This window comes from Neoarius graeffei, chromosome 3 (genome assembly GCF_027579695.1).
Source record: "Neoarius graeffei isolate fNeoGra1 chromosome 3, fNeoGra1.pri, whole genome shotgun sequence".
In the NCBI taxonomy this organism is placed as follows: Eukaryota; Metazoa; Chordata; class Actinopteri; order Siluriformes; family Ariidae; genus Neoarius; species Neoarius graeffei.
This window is the reverse complement of record NC_083571.1, coordinates 80,325,894-80,345,915: the sequence shown is the minus strand read 5'-3', so window position 1 is coordinate 80,345,915 and position 20,022 is coordinate 80,325,894. Positions and strand designations below refer to the sequence as shown.

The 20,022-nt window shown below is 37.8% G+C and overlaps 1 protein-coding gene across 5 annotated transcripts in view; it reads right to left on the bottom strand.

Moving 5' to 3' along the window:
* pde4dip (phosphodiesterase 4D interacting protein) overlaps window positions 1-20,022 on the bottom strand; it is a 162,706-nt gene that overhangs the window by 104,967 nt on the left and 37,717 nt on the right. For 4 of the 5 annotated variants that reach the window (XM_060917440.1, XM_060917437.1, XM_060917442.1 and 1 more), the window contains exons 4-6: window positions 12,008-12,121; window positions 9,747-9,823; window positions 226-346 (exon numbers count right to left, since the gene is read on the bottom strand). In XM_060917440.1, coding sequence (XP_060773423.1) covers window positions 226-346; window positions 9,747-9,823; window positions 12,008-12,121 — 312 coding nt within the window. The remainder of the gene's footprint in view (window positions 1-225; window positions 347-9,746; window positions 9,824-12,007; window positions 12,122-20,022) is intronic. The other variant, XM_060917438.1, reaches the window with a different exon arrangement.

The following is a 20,022-nucleotide window of genomic DNA, read 5'->3' as shown; positions in this document are numbered from 1 at the left end:
GATCAGTTGAAAAACTTTAAAATGTAAATATTTTGAAAAAATGTCTTCAATTTCACGTTACAATTTAAGATCTATGCACATTGTTAAGGATTGTTGCAGATTGTTTTTGTGAGCATTGAAAATAGCGTCACGCTACTTGGAGGAGAGGATTCTGGGAAGGGTGATCTGGCCCCTTTAATAATTATGTTAATGGAGGGTTGTCACATTGATAGTGATATACAATACCTCCTGCAACAGCTGGATCTTGTTCTCCAGGACCTCCTGAATGTGGGAGATCTCCTGCTGTTTCTCCTCACAGTGACACGGCACATCAGATCCATTCTGATTAGTCGGCGTCTCTGTTCTGCTTTCAGGGCAAAGAATTAAATGAACTTTAGGAAACCTTGATGTGAATCGGGGGGGGGCATTGAATCAACTCAAGGAATACACAATAAAATCAGGAATGTGAAAAATGGCTGTTGGGAAGAATCTGATAATTAACTATCCCAGCCTTGTAATTGTATAATGCACAGCTGTGAAATTGTATATGTCTATAATCAGATCTTTAAGATTCTAGAAAATATCCAGACCCTATTTTCACATCCATGGTGAACAGTGTGGGAATCAGCATCGTAACATGATGACTGGCCAATGCTGTCATTCTGCATGGCTCAACCAGACTTAGTGTTCATGTTCGTGTGTGTGTGTGTGTGTGTGTGTGTGAGTGAGAGAGAGAGAGAGAGAGAGAGAGAGAGATTCTCATCGGTAAGCTCCAGTTGAGTTGTTTCTCCAGACTTGCGTCTGTCTGCTCCTAACAACCATCAGAGCTCTGTCCCTAGTCCCAATCTGTTGGACTGGACCTATAGTACCAAACAAGGCACTATTTCATAAAGACTAGTACTCTATAAAGGGAAAACTGAACTTGTCCACTTACTGAGAAAACGGGATCAGAACTGACCCTGACTTTCAGCTCTTAGGTCTATCAGAAACACAGCTGGGTGAATTAATAAGAGTTTGGCAAGAGTCATCATCCACCTCACCACCTCACCATCATCACCATCAGCAATTCAATCTAAATGCAGCATTTGAAAGCAATGTGACTTAGCAAACAATACTGTACAACCTAATGATATCACATGTAAGGTTAAAGACGTAAGCTCGTTGAAAAGAGGTCAGGTTAAATCCCTAAAACCTACTAACCCCATTTCCAGAAAAGCTGGGATACTTTCCAAAATGCGATAAAAACAAAAATATGTGATTCGTTAATTCACGTGAACCTTTATTTAACTGACAAACGTACAAAGAAAAGATTTTCAATAGTTTTACTTAACTTAATTGTATTTTGTAAATATAAACAAAGTTAGAATTTGATACCTGCAACACACTCAAAAAAGTTGAGACAGAAGCATTATTACCACTGTATTACATGACCTTTCCTTTTAATAACACTTTTTAATCATACAGGATCTGAGGATACTAATTGTTGCAGTTTTACAATTGGAATTTTTGTCCATTCTTGCTTGAAACAAGACTTCAGCTGCTTATGAGTCCGTGGTTGCTGTTGTCTAATTCTCCTCTTCATGATGCACCATATATTCTCAATAGGAGACAGATCTGGACTGGCAGCAGGCCAGTCAAGCACACACACTCTGTCTATGAAGCCACGCTACTGCAGCTTGTGCAGAATGAGGCCTGGCACTGTCCTGCTCAAATAAGCATGGACTTCCCGGGAAGAGACGTTGCCTTGATGAATATGTCTCTCTAAAATCCCAATATACACCTCCGCATCAACGGTACCTTCACACACACACATGCAACCCACCCATGCCATGGGCACTGATGCCCCCCATACCATCACAGATGCACCTTTCTCATGTTCACCTTTGGCACTGAGAACTTGACATCCAGTTTTCCCGAAAACAAGCTGAAATGTGGACTTGTCTGACCACAGCACATGTTTCCACTATCTTTCAATCCATCTGAGATGAGTTCGGTCCCAGAGAAATCGGCAGCGTTTTTGCATAGAATTGATGAATGTCTTGCTCCTTGTGTAATACATTTTCAGGTTGCATTTCTGGTTAAAAAGGCAGACCCTGTTAGGTGACAACGGTTTTCTGAAGTACTCCTAAGCCAATGTGGCTATATTTGTCACATTAGCATGATGGTTTCTCAGGCAGTGCTGCTTGAAGATTCAAAGGTCACACACATTCAACAGTGGTTTCTGACCTTGCCTTATGCACTGAGATGTCTCTGAATTCCCTGAATTTTTTCACAATATTATGGACTGTAGATTTTGAAAGACCTAACGTTATAGAACCAAGGTATTTGTAATCATACTATCTGTTATCACTCAGATGAGGATGGGTTCCCTTTTGAGTCTGGGTCCTCTCAAGGTTTCTTCCTCATGTTTTCTGAGGGAGTTTTTCCTTCCCGCTGTTGTCTCACTCAGGCTTGCTCATCAGGGATAAATACATTTATTAGGGATAAAATTAACTTGTATGTTTAAAGTCTGTATTTTTCTGTAAAACTGCTTTGCGACAATGTCTGTTGTTAAAAGAACTATACAAATAAACTAACTTCCAAAATGGTGTAACTTGAATATCTTATAAACTTTTCAGTCTTATTTTGCTTCTGTCCCAAATTTTTTTGAGTGTGTTGCAGGCATTAAGTTCTAACTTCTAACTTAACTATATTTACAAAATACAACCCCGATTCCAAAAAAGTTGGGACAAAGTACAAATTGTAAATAAAAACGGAATGCAATGATGTGGAAGTTTCAAAATTCCATATTTTATTCAGAATAGAACATAGATGACATATCAAATGTTTAAACTGAGAAAATGTATCATTTAAAGAGAAAAATTAGGTGATTTTAAATTTCATGACAACACCACATCTCAAAAAAGTTGGGACAAGGCCATGTTTACCACTGTGAGACATCCCCTTTTCTCTTTACAACAGTCTGTAAACGTCTGGGGACTGAGGAGACACATTGCTCAAGTTTAGGGACAGGAATGTTAACCCATTCTTGTCTAATGTAGGATTCTAGTTGCTCAACTGTCTTAGGTCTTTTTTGTCGTATCTTCCGTTTTATGATGCGCCAAATGTTTTCTATGGGTGAAAGATCTGGACTGCAGGCTGGCCAGTTCAGTACACGGACCCTTCTTCTATGCAGCCATGATGCTGTAATTGATGCAGTATGTGGTTTGGCATTGTCATGTTGGAAAATGCAAGGTCTTCCCTGAAAGAGACGTCGTCTGGATGGGAGCATATGTTGCTCTAGAACCTGGATATACCTTTCAGCACTGATGGTGTCTTTCCAGATGTGTAAGCTGCCCATGCCACACGCACTAATGCAACCCCATACCATCAGAGATGCAGGCTTCTGAACTGAGCGCTGATAACAACTTGGGTCGTCCTTCTCCTCTTTAGTCCGAATGACACGGTGTCCCTGATTTCCATAAAGAACTTCAAATTTTGATTCGTCTGACCACAGAACAGTTTTCCACTTTGCCACAGTCCATTTGAAATGAGCCTTGGCCCAGAGAAGACGTCTGCGCTTCTGGATCATGTTTAGATATGGCTTCTTCTTTGAACTATAGAGTTTTACCTGGCAACGGCAGATGGCACAGTGAATTGTGTTCACAGATAATGTTCTCTGGAAATATTCTTGAGCCCATTTTGTGATTTCCAATACAGAAGCATGCCTGTATGTGATGCAGTGCCGTCTAAGGGCCCAAAGATGATGGTCACCCAGTATGGTTTTCCGGCCTTGACCCTTACGCACAGAGATTCTTCCAGATTCTCTGAATCTTTTGATAATATTATGCACTGTAGATGATGATATGTTCAAACTCTTTGCAATTTTACACTGTCGAACTTCTTTCTGATATTGCTCCACTATTTGTCGGCGCAGAATTAGGGGGATTGGTGATCCTCTTCCCAGCTTTACTTCTGAGAGCCGCTGCCACTCCAAGATACTCTTTTTATACCCAGTCATGTTAATGACCTATTGCCAATTGACCTAATGAGTTGCAATTTGGTCCTCCAGCTGTTCCTTTTTTGCACCTTTAACTTTTCCAGCCTCTTATTGCCCCTGTCCCAACTTTTTTGAGATGTGTTGCTGTCATGAAATTTCAAATGAGCCAATATTTGTCATGAAATTTCAAAATGTCTCACTTTCGACATTTGATATGTTGTCTATGTTCTATTGTGAATACAATATCAGTTTTTGAGATTTGTAAATTATTGCATTCCGTTTTTATTTACAATTTGTACTTTGTCCCAACTTTTTTGGAATCGGGGTTGTACAATGAAGTTGGTTCGTAAAACTACTGAAAATCTTTTCTTTGTACTTTTGTCAGTTAAATAAAAGTTCAGGTGAATTAGCAAATCATAGATTTTTGCTTTTATTGTATTTTGGATAATATCCCAACTTTTCTGGAAATAGGGTTAGTATATGCGGAGACAGTTGAGATAGAGAAGGTCAGTTTTCCGTACAGTTGTGTGTGTTTTTATGTGGGAAAGTTCAAATCGTGTTCCACAGTGAAATATCAGGCAACTGTTGGATCATGTCACCGCTTCCACTTCACTGCAGAAGTGTCTGATAAAAGTAGTTCTGGCACTTATCCTGTGGCCTTTTGCATCAGTTTATCAGCAGTTAAATTCAGCAGCAGATTGAAATACCTCTGAGAAGCAGGGACAGAAATCTGGTGTCTGAGACCCACATGCTGCTTTTTATTAGACTGAATCACAGAAATATTTGCTGTTTTTTTTCTGCCTTTCCTCAGGAGTGTCACTTTACTCATGGATGTCAAGTAACGCTGATTACATCACATTCATAACTGTAGAAACATTCCAAGTGGTAAAAAAGCATAATCATTAATAATGCATATCTAATAAGAATGGTATGTAAAAAAGATTCATACTTCATTCATATATGCCTCATACTGTAGGTGTGATTATAAGTTTTTAGATAATGATTCGGATTCATACCATATTCATCGTTATTAAAAAAAAAAGGACATAATATGTAAGAAATAAAACATTTTGGGATGTGTTGTTTTAGGAAAATAATCAACACCTGAGTGATGTGGCATGGTCTGAAACAAACCAGAATCACTCTTACCATCCTGAAGTTGTTAATTTTTTTTATAACAGTATATCCCAAAGTGTTTTATTCTTCTTATACCTCAGCAATTTGCCAATGCTGGTTATTTCAATTTATTAAAGAACAATGTTGTACTTTTTATCCATTTATGGTTACATTTAACATTATGGAATCTCCTCACACTATAACAGCTACAGTGTCTTGCAAAAGTATTCATCCCCTTGGTGTTTGTCCTGTTTTGTTGCATTACAAGCTGGAATTAAAATGGATTTTTTTTGGGGGGGGGGGGGGGGTACGCCATTTGATTTACACAACATGCCTACCACTTTAAAGGTGCACTTTTTTTTTTTTTATTGTGACACAAACAATAATGAAGATGAAAAAACAGAAATCTGGAGTGTGCATAGGTATTTACCCCCTTTTGTATGAAACCCCTAAATAATTGCTGGTCCAACCAATTCACTTCATACGTCACATAATTAGTTGATTAAGATCCACCTGTGTGCAATCAAAGTGTCACATGATCTGTCACATGATGTCTGTATAAATCAACCTGTTCTGGAAGGACCCTGACTCTGCAACACGACTAAGCAAGCAACATGAAAACCAAGGAGCCTCCAAACAGGTCAGAGACAAAGTTGTGGAGAAGTATAGATCAGGGTTGGGTTATAAAAAATATCCCAAACTTTGAATATCCCAGGGAGCACCATTAAATCCATTATAGCAAAATGGAAAGAATATGGCACCACTACAACCCTGACAAGAGAAGGGCGCCCACCAAAACTCACAGACCAGGCAAGGAGGGCATTAATCAGAGATTCAACAAAGACACCAAAGATAACACTGAAGGAGCTGCAAAGATCCACAGCGGAGATGGGAGTATCTGTCCACAGGACCACTTTAAGCCGTACACTCCACAGAGTGGGGCTTTATGGAAGAGTGGCCAAAAAAAGCCATTACTGAAGAAAACACATTTGAAGTTTGCCCAACAGCATGTGGCAGACTCCCCAACACATGGAAGAAGATTCTCTGGTCGGTCAGATGAGACAAAAATTGAACTTTTTGGCCATCATGGGAAATGCCATGTGTGGCGTAAACCCAACACCCTGAGAACACCATTCCTACAGTAAAGCATGGTGGCAGCATCATCATGCTGTGGGGATGTTTTTCATCTGCAGGGACAGGAAAGCTGGTCAAGACTGAAGGAAAGGTGGATGGCACTAAATACAAGAGAATTCTGGAGGAAAACCTGTTTGAGTCAGCCAGAGGTTTCAGACTGGGATGAAGGTTCACAGTCCAGCAGGACAATGACCCTAAACATCCTGCTAAAGTGACACTGGAGTGGTTTAAAGGGAAACATTTAAATGTATTGGAATGGTCTAGTCAAAGCCCAGACCTCAATCCAATTGAGAATCTGTGGCATAACTTGAAGATTGCTGTACACCAACGCAACCCATCTAACTTGAAGGAATTGGAGCAGTTTTGCCTTGAGGAGTGGGCAAAAATCCCAGTGGCTAGATGTGATTAAGCTAATAGAGACATACCCCAAGAGACTTGCAGCTGTAATTGCACCTTTAAAGTGGTAGGCACGTTGTGTAAATCAAATGGTGCTAACCCCTGAAGAATCCATTTTAATTCCAGCTTTTAATGCAAAACGACAAACATCAAGGGGGATGAATACTTTTGCAAGGCACTGTATAAGCAGTCACCCCCAGTCACTCCACAGTCTCCTGTTTCTCTCTCATGAAGTTAAAGAGACAAGAAATGCAGCTTGTTATCATCATACACCGCTCCATTTGGAAGACTTAGAGTTACAGATACATGCTTTATGTTAAAAGGGACATAAGAAAAAATGAACAACTCAATTTTTCAGTGCTTGCGCACATATATTTGGGGTTCTAGAGCCTACCAACCCACAAACTCTGAAATAAGACACCCAGTCAGTTTCATTTCAGCTGTATGTTTCAGATAACATGTGCTTCAACAAGCCATTCAGATTTGTTTCCTCTTTCGATGTCACAAGGGGAGATCATTAAAATGATCCCGCCCCTTCATCTGAGTATCTACACTCATGGTTTGAGAACTGCCTTTTTTGTGAATGAATATTCATTTGGAACGTGCTACCTGATTGGCTGGCAAAAAAGGGGGTGGGGTGAGCAGTGGCTCATTATCATTTAAAGGAACAGGCTCACAAATTGGCTGTTTTGAACAAGGCTGTTTAGACAGTGTGAGAAGGGAGTTGTGGTGTTTTATCCTTGTGATATTTTGACCAAATCATATCACAGACATTTCCTTAAGACCTCAGGGAACTGTGTCAGCTTGCAGAAACGGGGTATAATATGTCACCTTTGAATGAATGTGTCCTCAATGAAACTTTATATATCAGTGATACAATATATACTTTTAATAAAAACCACTTATGCAAAGTGTTTACCATAGAGGTGTCTGTGAATCAGGTGTTATTATAGAAATAACAGCATATTAGTACGAGTGTGTTACAGCCAGCACAATTCATCAGCACTGGACTACAGGAAATATATCCATAATATACAACCCCGATTCCAAAAAAGTTGGGACAAAGTACAAATTGTAAATAAAAACGGAATGCAATAATTTACAAATCTCAAAAACTGATATTGTATTCACAATAGAACATAGACAACATATCAAATGTTGAAAGTGAGACATTTTGAAATTTCATTCCAAATATTGGCTCATTTGAAATTTCATGACAGCAACATATCTCAAAAAAGTTGGGACAGGGGCAATAAGAGGCTGGAAAAGTTAAAGGTACAAAAAAGGAACAGCTGGAGGACCAAATTGCAACTCATTAGGTCAATTGGCAATAGGTCATTAACATGACTGGGTATAAAAAGAGCATCTTGGAGTGGCAGCGGCTCTCAGAAGTAAAGATGGGAAGAGGATCACCAATCCCCCTAATTCTGCGCCGACAAATAGTGGAGCAATATCAGAAAGGAGTTCGACAGTGTAAAATTGCAAAGAGTTTGAACATATCATCATCTACAGTGCATAATATCATCAAAAGATTCAGAGAATCTGGAAGAATCTCTGTGCGTAAGGGTCAAGGCCGGAAAACCATACTGGGTGCCCGTGATCTTCGGGCCCTTAGACGGCACTGCATCACATACAGGCATGCTTCTGTATTGGAAATCACAAAATGGGCTCAGGAATATTTCCAGAGAACATTATCTGTGAACACAATTCACCGTGCCGTCTGCCGTTGCCAGCTAAAACTCTATAGTTCAAAGAAGAAGCCGTATCTAAACATGATCCAGAAGCCCAGACGTCTTCTCTGGGCCAAGGCTCATTTAAAATGGACTGTGGCAAAGTGGAAAACTGTTCTGTGGTCAGACGAATCAAAATTTTAAGTTCTTTATGGAAATCAGGGACGCCGTGTCATTCGGACTAAAGAGGAGAAGAACGACCCAAGTTGTTATCAGCGCTCAGTTCAGAAGCCTCCATCTCTGATGGTATGGGGTTGCATTAGTGCATGTGGCATGGGCAGCTTACACATCTGGAAAGACACCATCAATGCTGAAAGGTATATCCAGGTTCTAGAGCAACATATGCTCCCATCCAGACGACGTCTCTTTCAGGGAAGACCTTGCATTTTCCAACATGACAATGCCAAACCACATACTGCATCAATTACAGCATCATGGCTGCGTAGAAGAAGGGTCCGGGTACTGAACTGGCCAGCCTGCAGTCCAGATCTTTCACCCATAGAAAACATTTGGTGCATCATAAAACAGAAGATACGACAAAAAAGACCTAAGACAGTTGAGCAACTAGAATCCTACATTAGACAAGAATGGGTTAACATTCCTATCCCTAAACTTGAGCAACTTGTCTCCTCAGTCCCCAGACGTTTACAGACTGTTGTAAAGAGAAAAGGGGATGTCTCACAGTGGTAAACATGGCCTTGTCCCAACTTTTTTGAGATGTGTTGTTGTCATGAAATTTAAAATCACCTAATTTTTCTCTTTAAATGATACATTTTCTCAGTTGAAACATTTGATATGTCATCTATGTTCTATTCTGAATAAAATATGGAATTTTGAAACTTCCACATCATTGCATTCCGTTTTTATTTACAATTTGTACTTTGTCCCAACTTTTTTGGAATCGGGGTTGTATAGCATTTTTACTTTTTAAGACACAACCCCTGTGTCCAAAATCACTCACTACTCACTATATAGTGGACTATATAGTGAGTTCGGCATTTTGTAGTGCTTTCTGAATGTATAGTGAGAATCATTACACTCTGTATAGTGGACTCATAGTATCCCACAATATACCGTGAAAAGTAGTGTACAACTGATGGTCACTAGCCAAGCAATATATACCATCATGCATTGTGGTCGTGCTGAAAAAAAAGTGTGTTGGGGTGAATGGACGGAAGAAGAAACAGATTATAAACTCATTAGTGAATGAGTGAGTGATTTCGGACACAGGCAATAACTCATTTCTAAAGTGTGTTCATTTCTAATGTGAAAATAGAGTCTAGTGCCCCTCAAAGTGGTACAAAACTAGTATCAGCAACATTGCATATATACAAGTACAGTACATATGTACTAAAGTGTAAATATACTGTATATACTGTATACTGACTCCTTAAGACTAACTCAGTACTTACAGAGCCTTATCAAGCTGCTGTTGCCTCTCCAAGAGCTCCTGCTTCAAGCTCTCCACCTCGACCTTCAGCTCAATGTTCTGCAAAGCACAATAGAGCTTCAGGACATCATCTGGCAACACCATGCCATTTAACACTTAAGTGCCCACTCATTTCCAAAAACACTATTAGTATTATCATTATTAGTGGTGTTATTATTGAGCATTTTATTTGAGCAAAATAAATATCCAAAAGTGGCATGAGACTATTATTTCACATTTTTGCAGTTGACACCCCATAGGATAAGAATGTGAATAAAAGTACTTTGATTCATTTATGCATGCAAAATAAAAATTTGTGCTCAAAGAGTTTTAGAGAAGTAGTTCAATGTTTTAATGATATTTTAATGACCCAGCACCCAGTTAACACCCACATGACTCCAAACATGTCCGATTTCCAAATTAAACATATGGGCTTCATTATTTCTTATGTTATTAAAAGCAATTTTCTTGACACATGATGTCACTCTGGAACCCCTTTAATGAAGCACATATGTTTATTTTGCATGCACAAATGAATTAGATGTGTTTAGGGTCATTTAGGTGTTACTCTTGTCATTAAAACATCATTCAAACATGTAATGGTTTAATTTCTGGAAAACCGTTTGAGCACAAATTTTTATTCCAAGCACCAACTTCACAGAGGTTGCAAACAATCATTAGTTTGTTTCTCTCAAGCTGCAGTGCAATGTTCAGGTTAAAGATAGACTGCCTTTCAGATTTTTCAAGTGTAGGTCATAAAAAGAATTTTCCCAGACACCCAATTATTTTTGTTTAGTGGACTGAAAGCTACTGAATTCGAATCACAAACTTCCAAGGTTTTTTTAATAGAACAATTAATGAATTTAGGGCCATGTGGCTCTAAATTCTTCGCTATTTTTTCCTGCTTCACCATGACCCAATTCAAGATACTACGTCATGCATCACGTGGTGGGCTTTCCCAGTTCATGCAAGGCATTGTGGGATACAAATTCGAAACAGGAGAGAACAATGGTGGACGTGAGTGTGCGAATGAAACATGGAAGACCGACTACAGTAACGGAAAAACGAGAAGAAAAGACGTTATGTTGCGAAGGAAAGGAAACACAGGACCAAACTAATAAATATTGGCGGTCAGCGAGCACCTCGGTGTGATCAGCTGTTCATTTAGCGACAGAATGATGGAACTGTCAGTGCATGGTCAAAGGTAAACCTGCGCATGCGCACACACGGACTTCATCTGTCTGCTTGACTGCGTGAAACGAGCGATTTCATGCACATTATTTGCTCGGGAATCCCCTCAAATTAAATAACTTCCCAGCCACAGAATGGCCTGATATTTTGTGAGATATTACAGAAATAAACATATATCACAATGACCAAATTTCAGAGGGAACTAAATTTCACCGATTTTATGAAATCGAAAGGTTGTCTAGCTTTAATCTGCAAAATACACACAGGGTTGTTGGTTTTTTTTTCTCCAAATTAATGTTTTTACTTAGTTACTGCTCACTAAAGCTGTGCACATGCAGTAGAGTCTGCTGGGTATAAGGTGGGACAAAAATAGATGGATAGACAGGAACCACCTGCTCACCCCCACCACATATATGTACTGTCTCTCCTAATCTCCTTCTCCAAATTCACCGTTACAGTTACACTCCAGAATAACTTTTATGTTGCTAGCTCTGATATAGTGCATGTGGGTCAGTGGGCCTCTATTCATTTCGAAGCATTTCGAGCAGATCAGTTTGGCAAAGGTAAAGCAGGGAGAGCTCTTAATTATATATGAATTAATTACATTACTTACTGTATAAATCAGAGTAAATTTTCATGACCAAGTGTGAATACAGCAGAGTGTGTATGAAAGTTGTGTATTCTGGCCACTGATGCAGTTTGAAATGACCAGTAAACCAATGAAATGGCTCCCTGCTGTCCCTGGTGTCAGTATCATTTCTAAAGCACATCCATTTTTCAGTATGTACACAACTGGCTGCAGAACTCCTTTCATGTTTCGTTCACAAGGGTCTCTCAGCAAGACTAAACAAAAACAACTAAAAAAAATTATCTGTAACACAAACAAGCCTGCATTCCACTAATATTGAACTCTTTTGATAGTTTTGAAGTCCCGCATAACTGACAGACACATAACCGAAGATAAAAAATCTGGAAATTCCATGCCACCAGGAGTCAGTAACACACTCTACTATCTCACTGGCTGCTCCACTAGATTTATTCGGCTTTACTGACCTTCCTGTGAACATCCTCGCTGCCGCCGTCCTCAAACTTCCCCTGGATCTTCTCCTCCAAAAAGTAGATGCGCAGCTTCAGGCTGAAGTTCTCCTTCTTCAGGTCATTGAGGTGCTGCGAGATGGTACGATAGCCGTTAAATGTCATTCTGTGTTTCCCTGTGGGGTCCTCAGACCCCTCATCTCCGCACCATGCTGCCTCAAGAAGTCAAAAAAACTGGTTATAAAATGCTAAGGCACTCAAAATGAATGGGGAAAAAATAGAATAATAATCTATAGTAATTAAATTAATTAAGAAAACAGACAAAATGAAACAAACAATCGCGACACTTTGTGTGCTGTCTAACTGTACATCAATGTCAACTACAACAACAACAACAGTGATGTAAAGTGAGATAGAGGGACCTCCTGCTCAGAGAAGTTTGGTGTGTTTTGGGGGGGGTGTCTAGGAGGGTGGAGGGTTTAGGGTGTGTTTCTTTTTTTAACGTAAGGATCTCTGCCAGGGAACGAACACACACACACACACACACACACCTGGTGTTAGCTGATCCTGTTACGTATTAAACTCACCAAACCAAACAGGAGACAACTGGATGTGGGGCCCACACTCTCTCCGTCTCTCTATCTGGTTCACGAGACCGTATTCTTCATGCATGTGTGTGTATAAGTGTGTGTGTGTGTACTGTATGTGTGTGTGTAGGTCACCACAGCTTATAGTGCACATTCTGCACAGTTTTGCACCCACACAGTGTTAACACAATTATGTAAGCACAGCACAATAAAATGACGCATTGAACATGTCAGAGTGGTCATTAATCAGCACCAGATATAGAGTCTGGTTTGTGTTTCATATGTTTTAAAAGAGAAAGCTTGTTTCAGATGTTTCGGATATCATATTGCACACGTGCATCTGATTAATCGAATGCATGAAATGAAAATGTCTCCATGAGCTGTGGTTTAATCTTCCTGCAAGGTTTGAAGAGCCGGCTGTCGAACATGAAGTGTATCATGCACAAAGAATTTCATGACAAAATGATATTATCAGCAACAACTTGAGTGAAAAGGAGAATCTTTGAAATATTTACGTGAATTTCAGAGTTTCTCAGGATTTAGTTTCTCCCCCCTTCTGCTTTATTGATAGTGTGCATGTTGAGCTGACGTGGACTCTACAAGTTTGTGGTCACTATTTATTGTCATTTGCATAAATTTAAATAGTGACCTCGAAATTGCGTAACATGAATACTGAATATCGAACAGCCAAGATGTTGTACATTTCTTTTCTTTCCTTTTTTTTTAAAGAATTGTCAAACTGTTTATTTTTCATTTAAGTTTTAAATGGAAAACAAAAATCCCAAATTTTTATTGTGGTCTCAAAATTTTGGACCCCACTGTACATTTTATGTGTTTATTTGTGCGGTTAGTTAGTTACCTTGCTATAGTCTTTCAGCATAAGGGGGCAGTATGGTATTAAAAAGGCTCGAGTGTGTACGAAGCAGGCCCTGTCAGACAGGAGCACTGAGTTATTTTTTGCCAAGCATCTTGTTTCAGCTGTCACTGTGGAATTCTGATCTGGGTTCACTCCCTTACCATCAGTGACAGCCTGTCGTGAACAAGTAAAGCAACTAACCTATTTATCGTGACACAGGAGGACAATGTCATGGAAAGTGATTCATGTGATCGTGAATCGAAAACATACTTACATGTATAATATCAATAATATGAATCCTGTGTCAGCGCCTAATAGCTTGGAAATCAATAGCAACAGTTATAATCTTCGCCAAAACAGCTCTAAGTAATTTTCATTGTGGTTACGACAGAAAAAAATGAGCAGCTTGAAAAACAGCTTGTAGCCTTTCCAATTTCTCAAATAAAACAGAAACACAACCTTTATGATGTCTTTCTTAAGCATGCAGTGAGATTAATAAGTTAAAGATATCCTCATATCTCAGTTATTAGATGAATTCATGTCTTAAAATATCGTCTCTCTGTCTTTAATCAAATCCTAAATGTATAAAAGACCCTCTGTTCAGTGAAGTAAAGGAGTAGCCTGTGATCAGTTGAAGATCTTCAGCTCTTTTTTCCCTTTGGCTATAGTAATGAAAATTGTAGTTTGGCTTGTTTGGACACAGTATGAATAGAGACAGTGTATGCACATGTACACGAGGAAACGTAAAGGGTATATGAGATAAAGAAATAAGCATGCAGAGTACACCATTACACACCATTACTTTCAAACAAAATACCATCCCTGTGAGTCTCACTAAGAAGGTTTATATATATGTTTATATATATAGATGTATGTATTTATTCATCCACATTCACTGGATATGAGCAATCATGTGCTCTGATTGGCTACTCTACTACTAGGCTATCAGCTCATATACTGTGAGTAGAGAAAAACAAAATGGTGGCGCGTGTTGCTGAACCAACCTTGGAAGAAATAAAAAACTTTATTTGAAAACAACCACCCCCCCCCAAAAAAAAACCCCACAACAAAATATGGAATAAAAGTATTTGATGGTAATAACGTATCCTTTTTATTTTTCAAGAATTATTATTATTATTATTATTATTATTATTATTATAACATTTTTCACAAATTGCTACTGTCATTTTGCCGGTTTGTTTACATTCTAAGCGGAAATGATTTTGTCGGACGTTTTGTATAAAGTTTTTATTTATCGAATTTGTAAAAAAATAAAAATTCTCTGTTTCTCAAAATCCAGTGAATGTGGATAGAATAAAACAATTATTCCATTCAATCTCGTTGTACATGGCTATCAGCTCATGTATGACTCGATTTCATGGAATAACTGCATATATATATATATATATATACACATATATATATATATATATATATATATATATATATATATATATATATATATATATATATATATATATTAATTAACCTACTCATTCATTCATGGGTTTTTCTGTATTTTGACTATTTTTCGCATTGCAGAACAATACTGAAGACATCAAAACTATGAAATAACATAACATATAGAGAGGATATTACATGGTGGTATGAAGATATTAAGTTTTGAATGGCGAATACAGTTAGGTCCATATATATTTGGACACTGACACAAATTTTGTTTTTTTACCTGTTTACTGAAACATATTCAAGTTATAATTATATAATCAACATGGACATAAAGTCCAGACTTTCAGCTTTCATTTGAGGGTATCCACATTAAAATTGGATGAAGGGTTTAGGAGTTTCAGCTCCTTAACATGTGCCACCCTGTTTTTAAAGGGACCAAAAGTAATTGGACAATTGACTCAAAGGCTATTTCATGGGCAGGTGTGGGCAATTCCTTCGTTATGTCATTCTCAATTAAGCAGATAAAAGGCCTGGAGTTGATTTGAGGTGTGGTGCTTGCATTTGGAAGATTTTGCTGTGAAAAAAACATGCGGTCAAAGAAGCTCTCCACGCAGGTGAAACAAGCCATCCTTAAGCTGCAAAAACAGAAAAAACCCATCCGAGAAATTGCTACAGTATTAGGAGTGGCAAAATCTGCAGTTTGGTACATCCTGAGAAAGAAAGAAAGAAAGAAAGAAAGAAAGAAAGAAAGAAAGAAAGAAAGAAAGAAAGAAAGAAAGAAAGAAAGCACTGGTGAACTCATCAATGCAAAAAGACCTGGACGCCCACAGAACACAACAGTGGTGGATGATCGCAGAATGAAGAGAAACCCCTTCACAACAGCCAACCAAGTGAACAACACTCTCCAGGAGGTAGGCGTATCAATATCCAAATCTACCATAAAGAGAAGACTGCATGAAAGTAAATACAGAGGGTTCACTGCACAGTGCAAGCCACTCATAAGCCTCAAGAATAAAAAGGCTAGATTGGACTTTGCTAAAAAACATCTAAAAAAGCCAGCACAGTTCTGGAAGAACATTCTTTGGACAGATGAAACCAAGCTCAACCTTGACCAGAATGATGGAAAGAAAAAAGTATGGCGAAGGCGTGGTACAGCTCATGATCCAAAGCATACCACATCATCTGTAAAACACGGCGGAGGCAGTGTGATGGCTTGGGCATGCATGGCTGCCAGTGGCACTGGGTCACTAGTGTTTATTGATGATGTGACACAGGACAGAAGCAGCTGAATGAATTCTGAGGTATTCAGAGACATACTCTGTGCTCAAATCCAGCCAAATGCAGCCAAGCTGATTGGTCGGCGTTTCATAATACAGATGGACAATGACCCAAAACAAAGCCAAAGCAACCCAGGAGTTTATAAAAGCAAAGAAGTGGAATATTCTTGAATGGCCAAGTCAGTCACCTGATCTCAACCCAATTGGGCATGCATTTCACTTGTTAAAGACTAAACTTCAGACAGAAAGGCCCACAAACAAACAGCAACTGAAAACCGCTGCAGTAAAGGCCTGGCAGAGCATTAAAAAGGAGGAAACACAGCGTCTGGTGATGTCCATGAGTTCAAGACTTCAGGCAGTCATTGCCAACAAAGGGTTTTCAACCAAGTATTAGAAATGAACATTTTATTTACAATTATTTGATTTGTCCAATTACTTTTGAGCCCCTGAAATGAAGGGATTGTGTTTTAAAAAATGCTTTAGTTCCTCACATTTTTTATGCAATCATTTTTGTTCAACCCACTGAATTAAAGATGAAAGTCTGAACTTCAACTGCATCTGAATTGTTTTGTTCAAAATTCATTGTGGTAATGTACAGAACCAAAATTAGAAAAATGTTGTCTCTGTCCAAATATTTATGGACCTAACTGTATATTCACGAGTGAGTGAATTGAACAAGTGATATATTTTTCAATACGAGAAGATAAACTTCATATCTTCATACCACTGTGTAATGTTCTTTGTATTATGTTATATGGACACATCCACAAAAAAAATACACAAGTTAATGGGAGTGTATCTCAAATGCATTAAGAAGGCAAGAAATTGCACTAATTAACATTTGACGAGGCACACCTGCTATTTGAAAAGCACTATTTCAATATTTCACTTTGATGACATCATTGGGAGTGAAATATTGGGAATTATTACACATACAGGACACTTTTTCAATGGAATAAAAGCATGTATTCTATTCCCTTCTAATGGGTTTCATTCATTTGTTTTGATAGCATGCAATATTGTTAGCACATCACTTATCCTATGTGTATTACATCACTCTACCCAATGGAGAATGAGCATTGAATATGGTTTATTATATTGTATGATTGTCAAGACAACATGATGTCACACGTCGGAGCTGATGTGAATATCCAATGAGAGAGGATTCTGCTCCGCATGTACACAAGCATTTCTTTGTTCTTTGTTAAAATCTATAATTGTTTCATCGACTGTGTATGTATAATAATAATAATAATAATAATAATAATAATGGCTTTTTTCATGGTATATCAGATATATTCCATTCAGCTAGCATGATATTGAACGAGTCGAAGACAAAATATATCTGATATACCACTCAATACCAGCCAATGTTATTTAAATATGTCACTCAGATCCACGATGTATTTCGTATGAAAAATGCAAGTTTTTCAACAAGTGGAGATAAACTTCATATCTTCAAGCCAACGTGTGATATTCTTTTCATTATATCGACACATTCACAATCAAAAAGTACTCAAAGTTATCAAAACAATTCATCGATTTCCTCACGAGTGACATAGAGATTTATGTCATGGTTTTGGTTCTCCATGTCCCAGATGTAGATCGTATGCAAAATACGAGTGGAGTATTTCCTAGTAAAACACTTATGTCTATGTAATAAATTGAATTATTTTTTTTTGTGGTCCGGTTTCCATCAAATCCTGCGCTCTGATTGGCTGGCGAGCGGGTCCGTATCCTACGATACGGACCCCAGTTACGGACCCCGGTTATGGACCTCTGGAGACTCGCTCATTCACAACAACAACAAACATCGTAGCAGTTTTTATCAACATTTATTTTCGCATTTTTCAGGAGAATAGCATTAATTTTACAGCATGGATAGCGATAATGACAGTGTTCACAGCGAAAGCGAGTTTTACTACCCTGAGGAAGAAGAAATAAAACATTTCAGGAGAAAGCTAAAAACCTGTAACTGTTGCTCGGCCCAGAGGGCCTCAGTCAGTACTTTCAAGACCTCGGTCACAGTATTTCACGATATGGACCTCCCAGCTGGTAAATAACATATTTATGTTCAAAATAAAAAAAGTGTTTAAAAAAGCAAACTGTTTTTCATATTTTAGATTCTTCAAAGTAGAATGCATTTACCTTGATGACGCTTTGCATACTATGGGCATTATCTTAACCAGCTTCATGAGGTTGTCACCTGGAATACTTTTCAATTAACAGCTATGCCTCGTCAAAAGGTAATTAGTGCAATTTCTTGCCTTCTTAATGCATTTGAGATCAAACAGTAAATAATAAATAATAAAAATACAGTAAATAGTCCTATTCCACAACTGCAGTAATCCATATTATGTCAAGAACCGCTCAACTAAGTAAAGATAAATGACATCCATCATTACTTTAAGACATGAAATATCTTTTAATCAATAAAAATAAAGAAAATCCATTGAATTAGAACATGTTCAAATGCTTGACTGGTACTGTATATATGTCATTATGAATTACACCATTATATTTTTGCTGATTTTCTGATTATCACACTTTCATATTTCTACTTTTCCACTCCCAGATAACCATTAAAGCTCAAAACCCCTTTTTTTTTTAATTATTGACTTGTATTTGTACTTCAGCATGCAAAGGTTTGTAAATCTGTAAATACAATGCAAAAAATGTTATCACAAAATATCAGATTATAAGATTACAATTCACCAAATATCAGATAATTAAACCTGTTTCGAGAGATATTTGACTCATTACAAGCTTGAAAGCATTGCTCTTGAAGATAGATTAAGAACATTTTAAAGCTTGAAATTAGGTTAAAAAATGCCTATAAATCAGTTTGGAAAATCATCTTATATTTGGTTTACTGTAACCATATAATAGGAAATATTAGATACAAGATATTTTACAAGAGAATTCAAGATCTTTTCACTTGCTAAGATTACTTTTTTTTTGGCAGTGCATCCTTAACCAGGTCATCTTGGCCATCTAGTGGTTGAGATTCCAGAACTCTTATAACATATGCTTTTGCCAGTGGTGGAGTGTAACTACATTTACCCAAATACTGTACTTAAGTACGAATTCGAAGTACTTGGACATGAATATTTCCAATTTATCCAACTTTATACGCCTACTCCACTACGGCACAGAGGCAAAGATTGTAGTTTTTGACTTCACTACATTTTATATATATATATATATATATATATATATATATATATATATATATATATATATATATATATATCCTCCTGAGAACCAGCCCATAGACTTGTGTCCTCTGTAGTTGACATTTGTTTTACATGCACACCCTCTTTCAAGCTATTCACTTGAATCCTGGTGTCTTGTAAAGAGTACATCCTGGGCTTTCCAATGATATATCACGTGACTAGGAGGGTTGCTGGGAAATTCCTAGCAAGGAAATCACAACAAAAGAGAAATTGAGAGACACATTTTTTCTTGGTTCCCAGGAGGATATATATCGTAAAACACTAACAAGGACAATTTTACTTACTTTTGGTACTTTAAGAACATTTTGCTGGTAAACTTACTTAAGGTTTTGAATGCAGGAGTTTTACTTGTAGTGGAGTATTTCCATAGTGTAATAGTACGTTTACTTCACTAAAGGCTCTGAATACTTCATCCACCACTGCCTTTTACTGAATGTTTCACTTCAAGCAGTAATCCACTGGAATTATTACATATTTTTTAAAATATATTTTTAATTATTGCAAACCAAAAACAACCTAAAATATGATGTGAGAGTTCAAGTAGAAGCATTAAATAACATGAGGACTATTTCTATTAATACAAGCTTCCTAAAATTATCTTTATTATTCAAAAGCAGCAAAACTTCAGAATAAAACACGCATCAGGATAATAAATGAGCATTCCCACGTC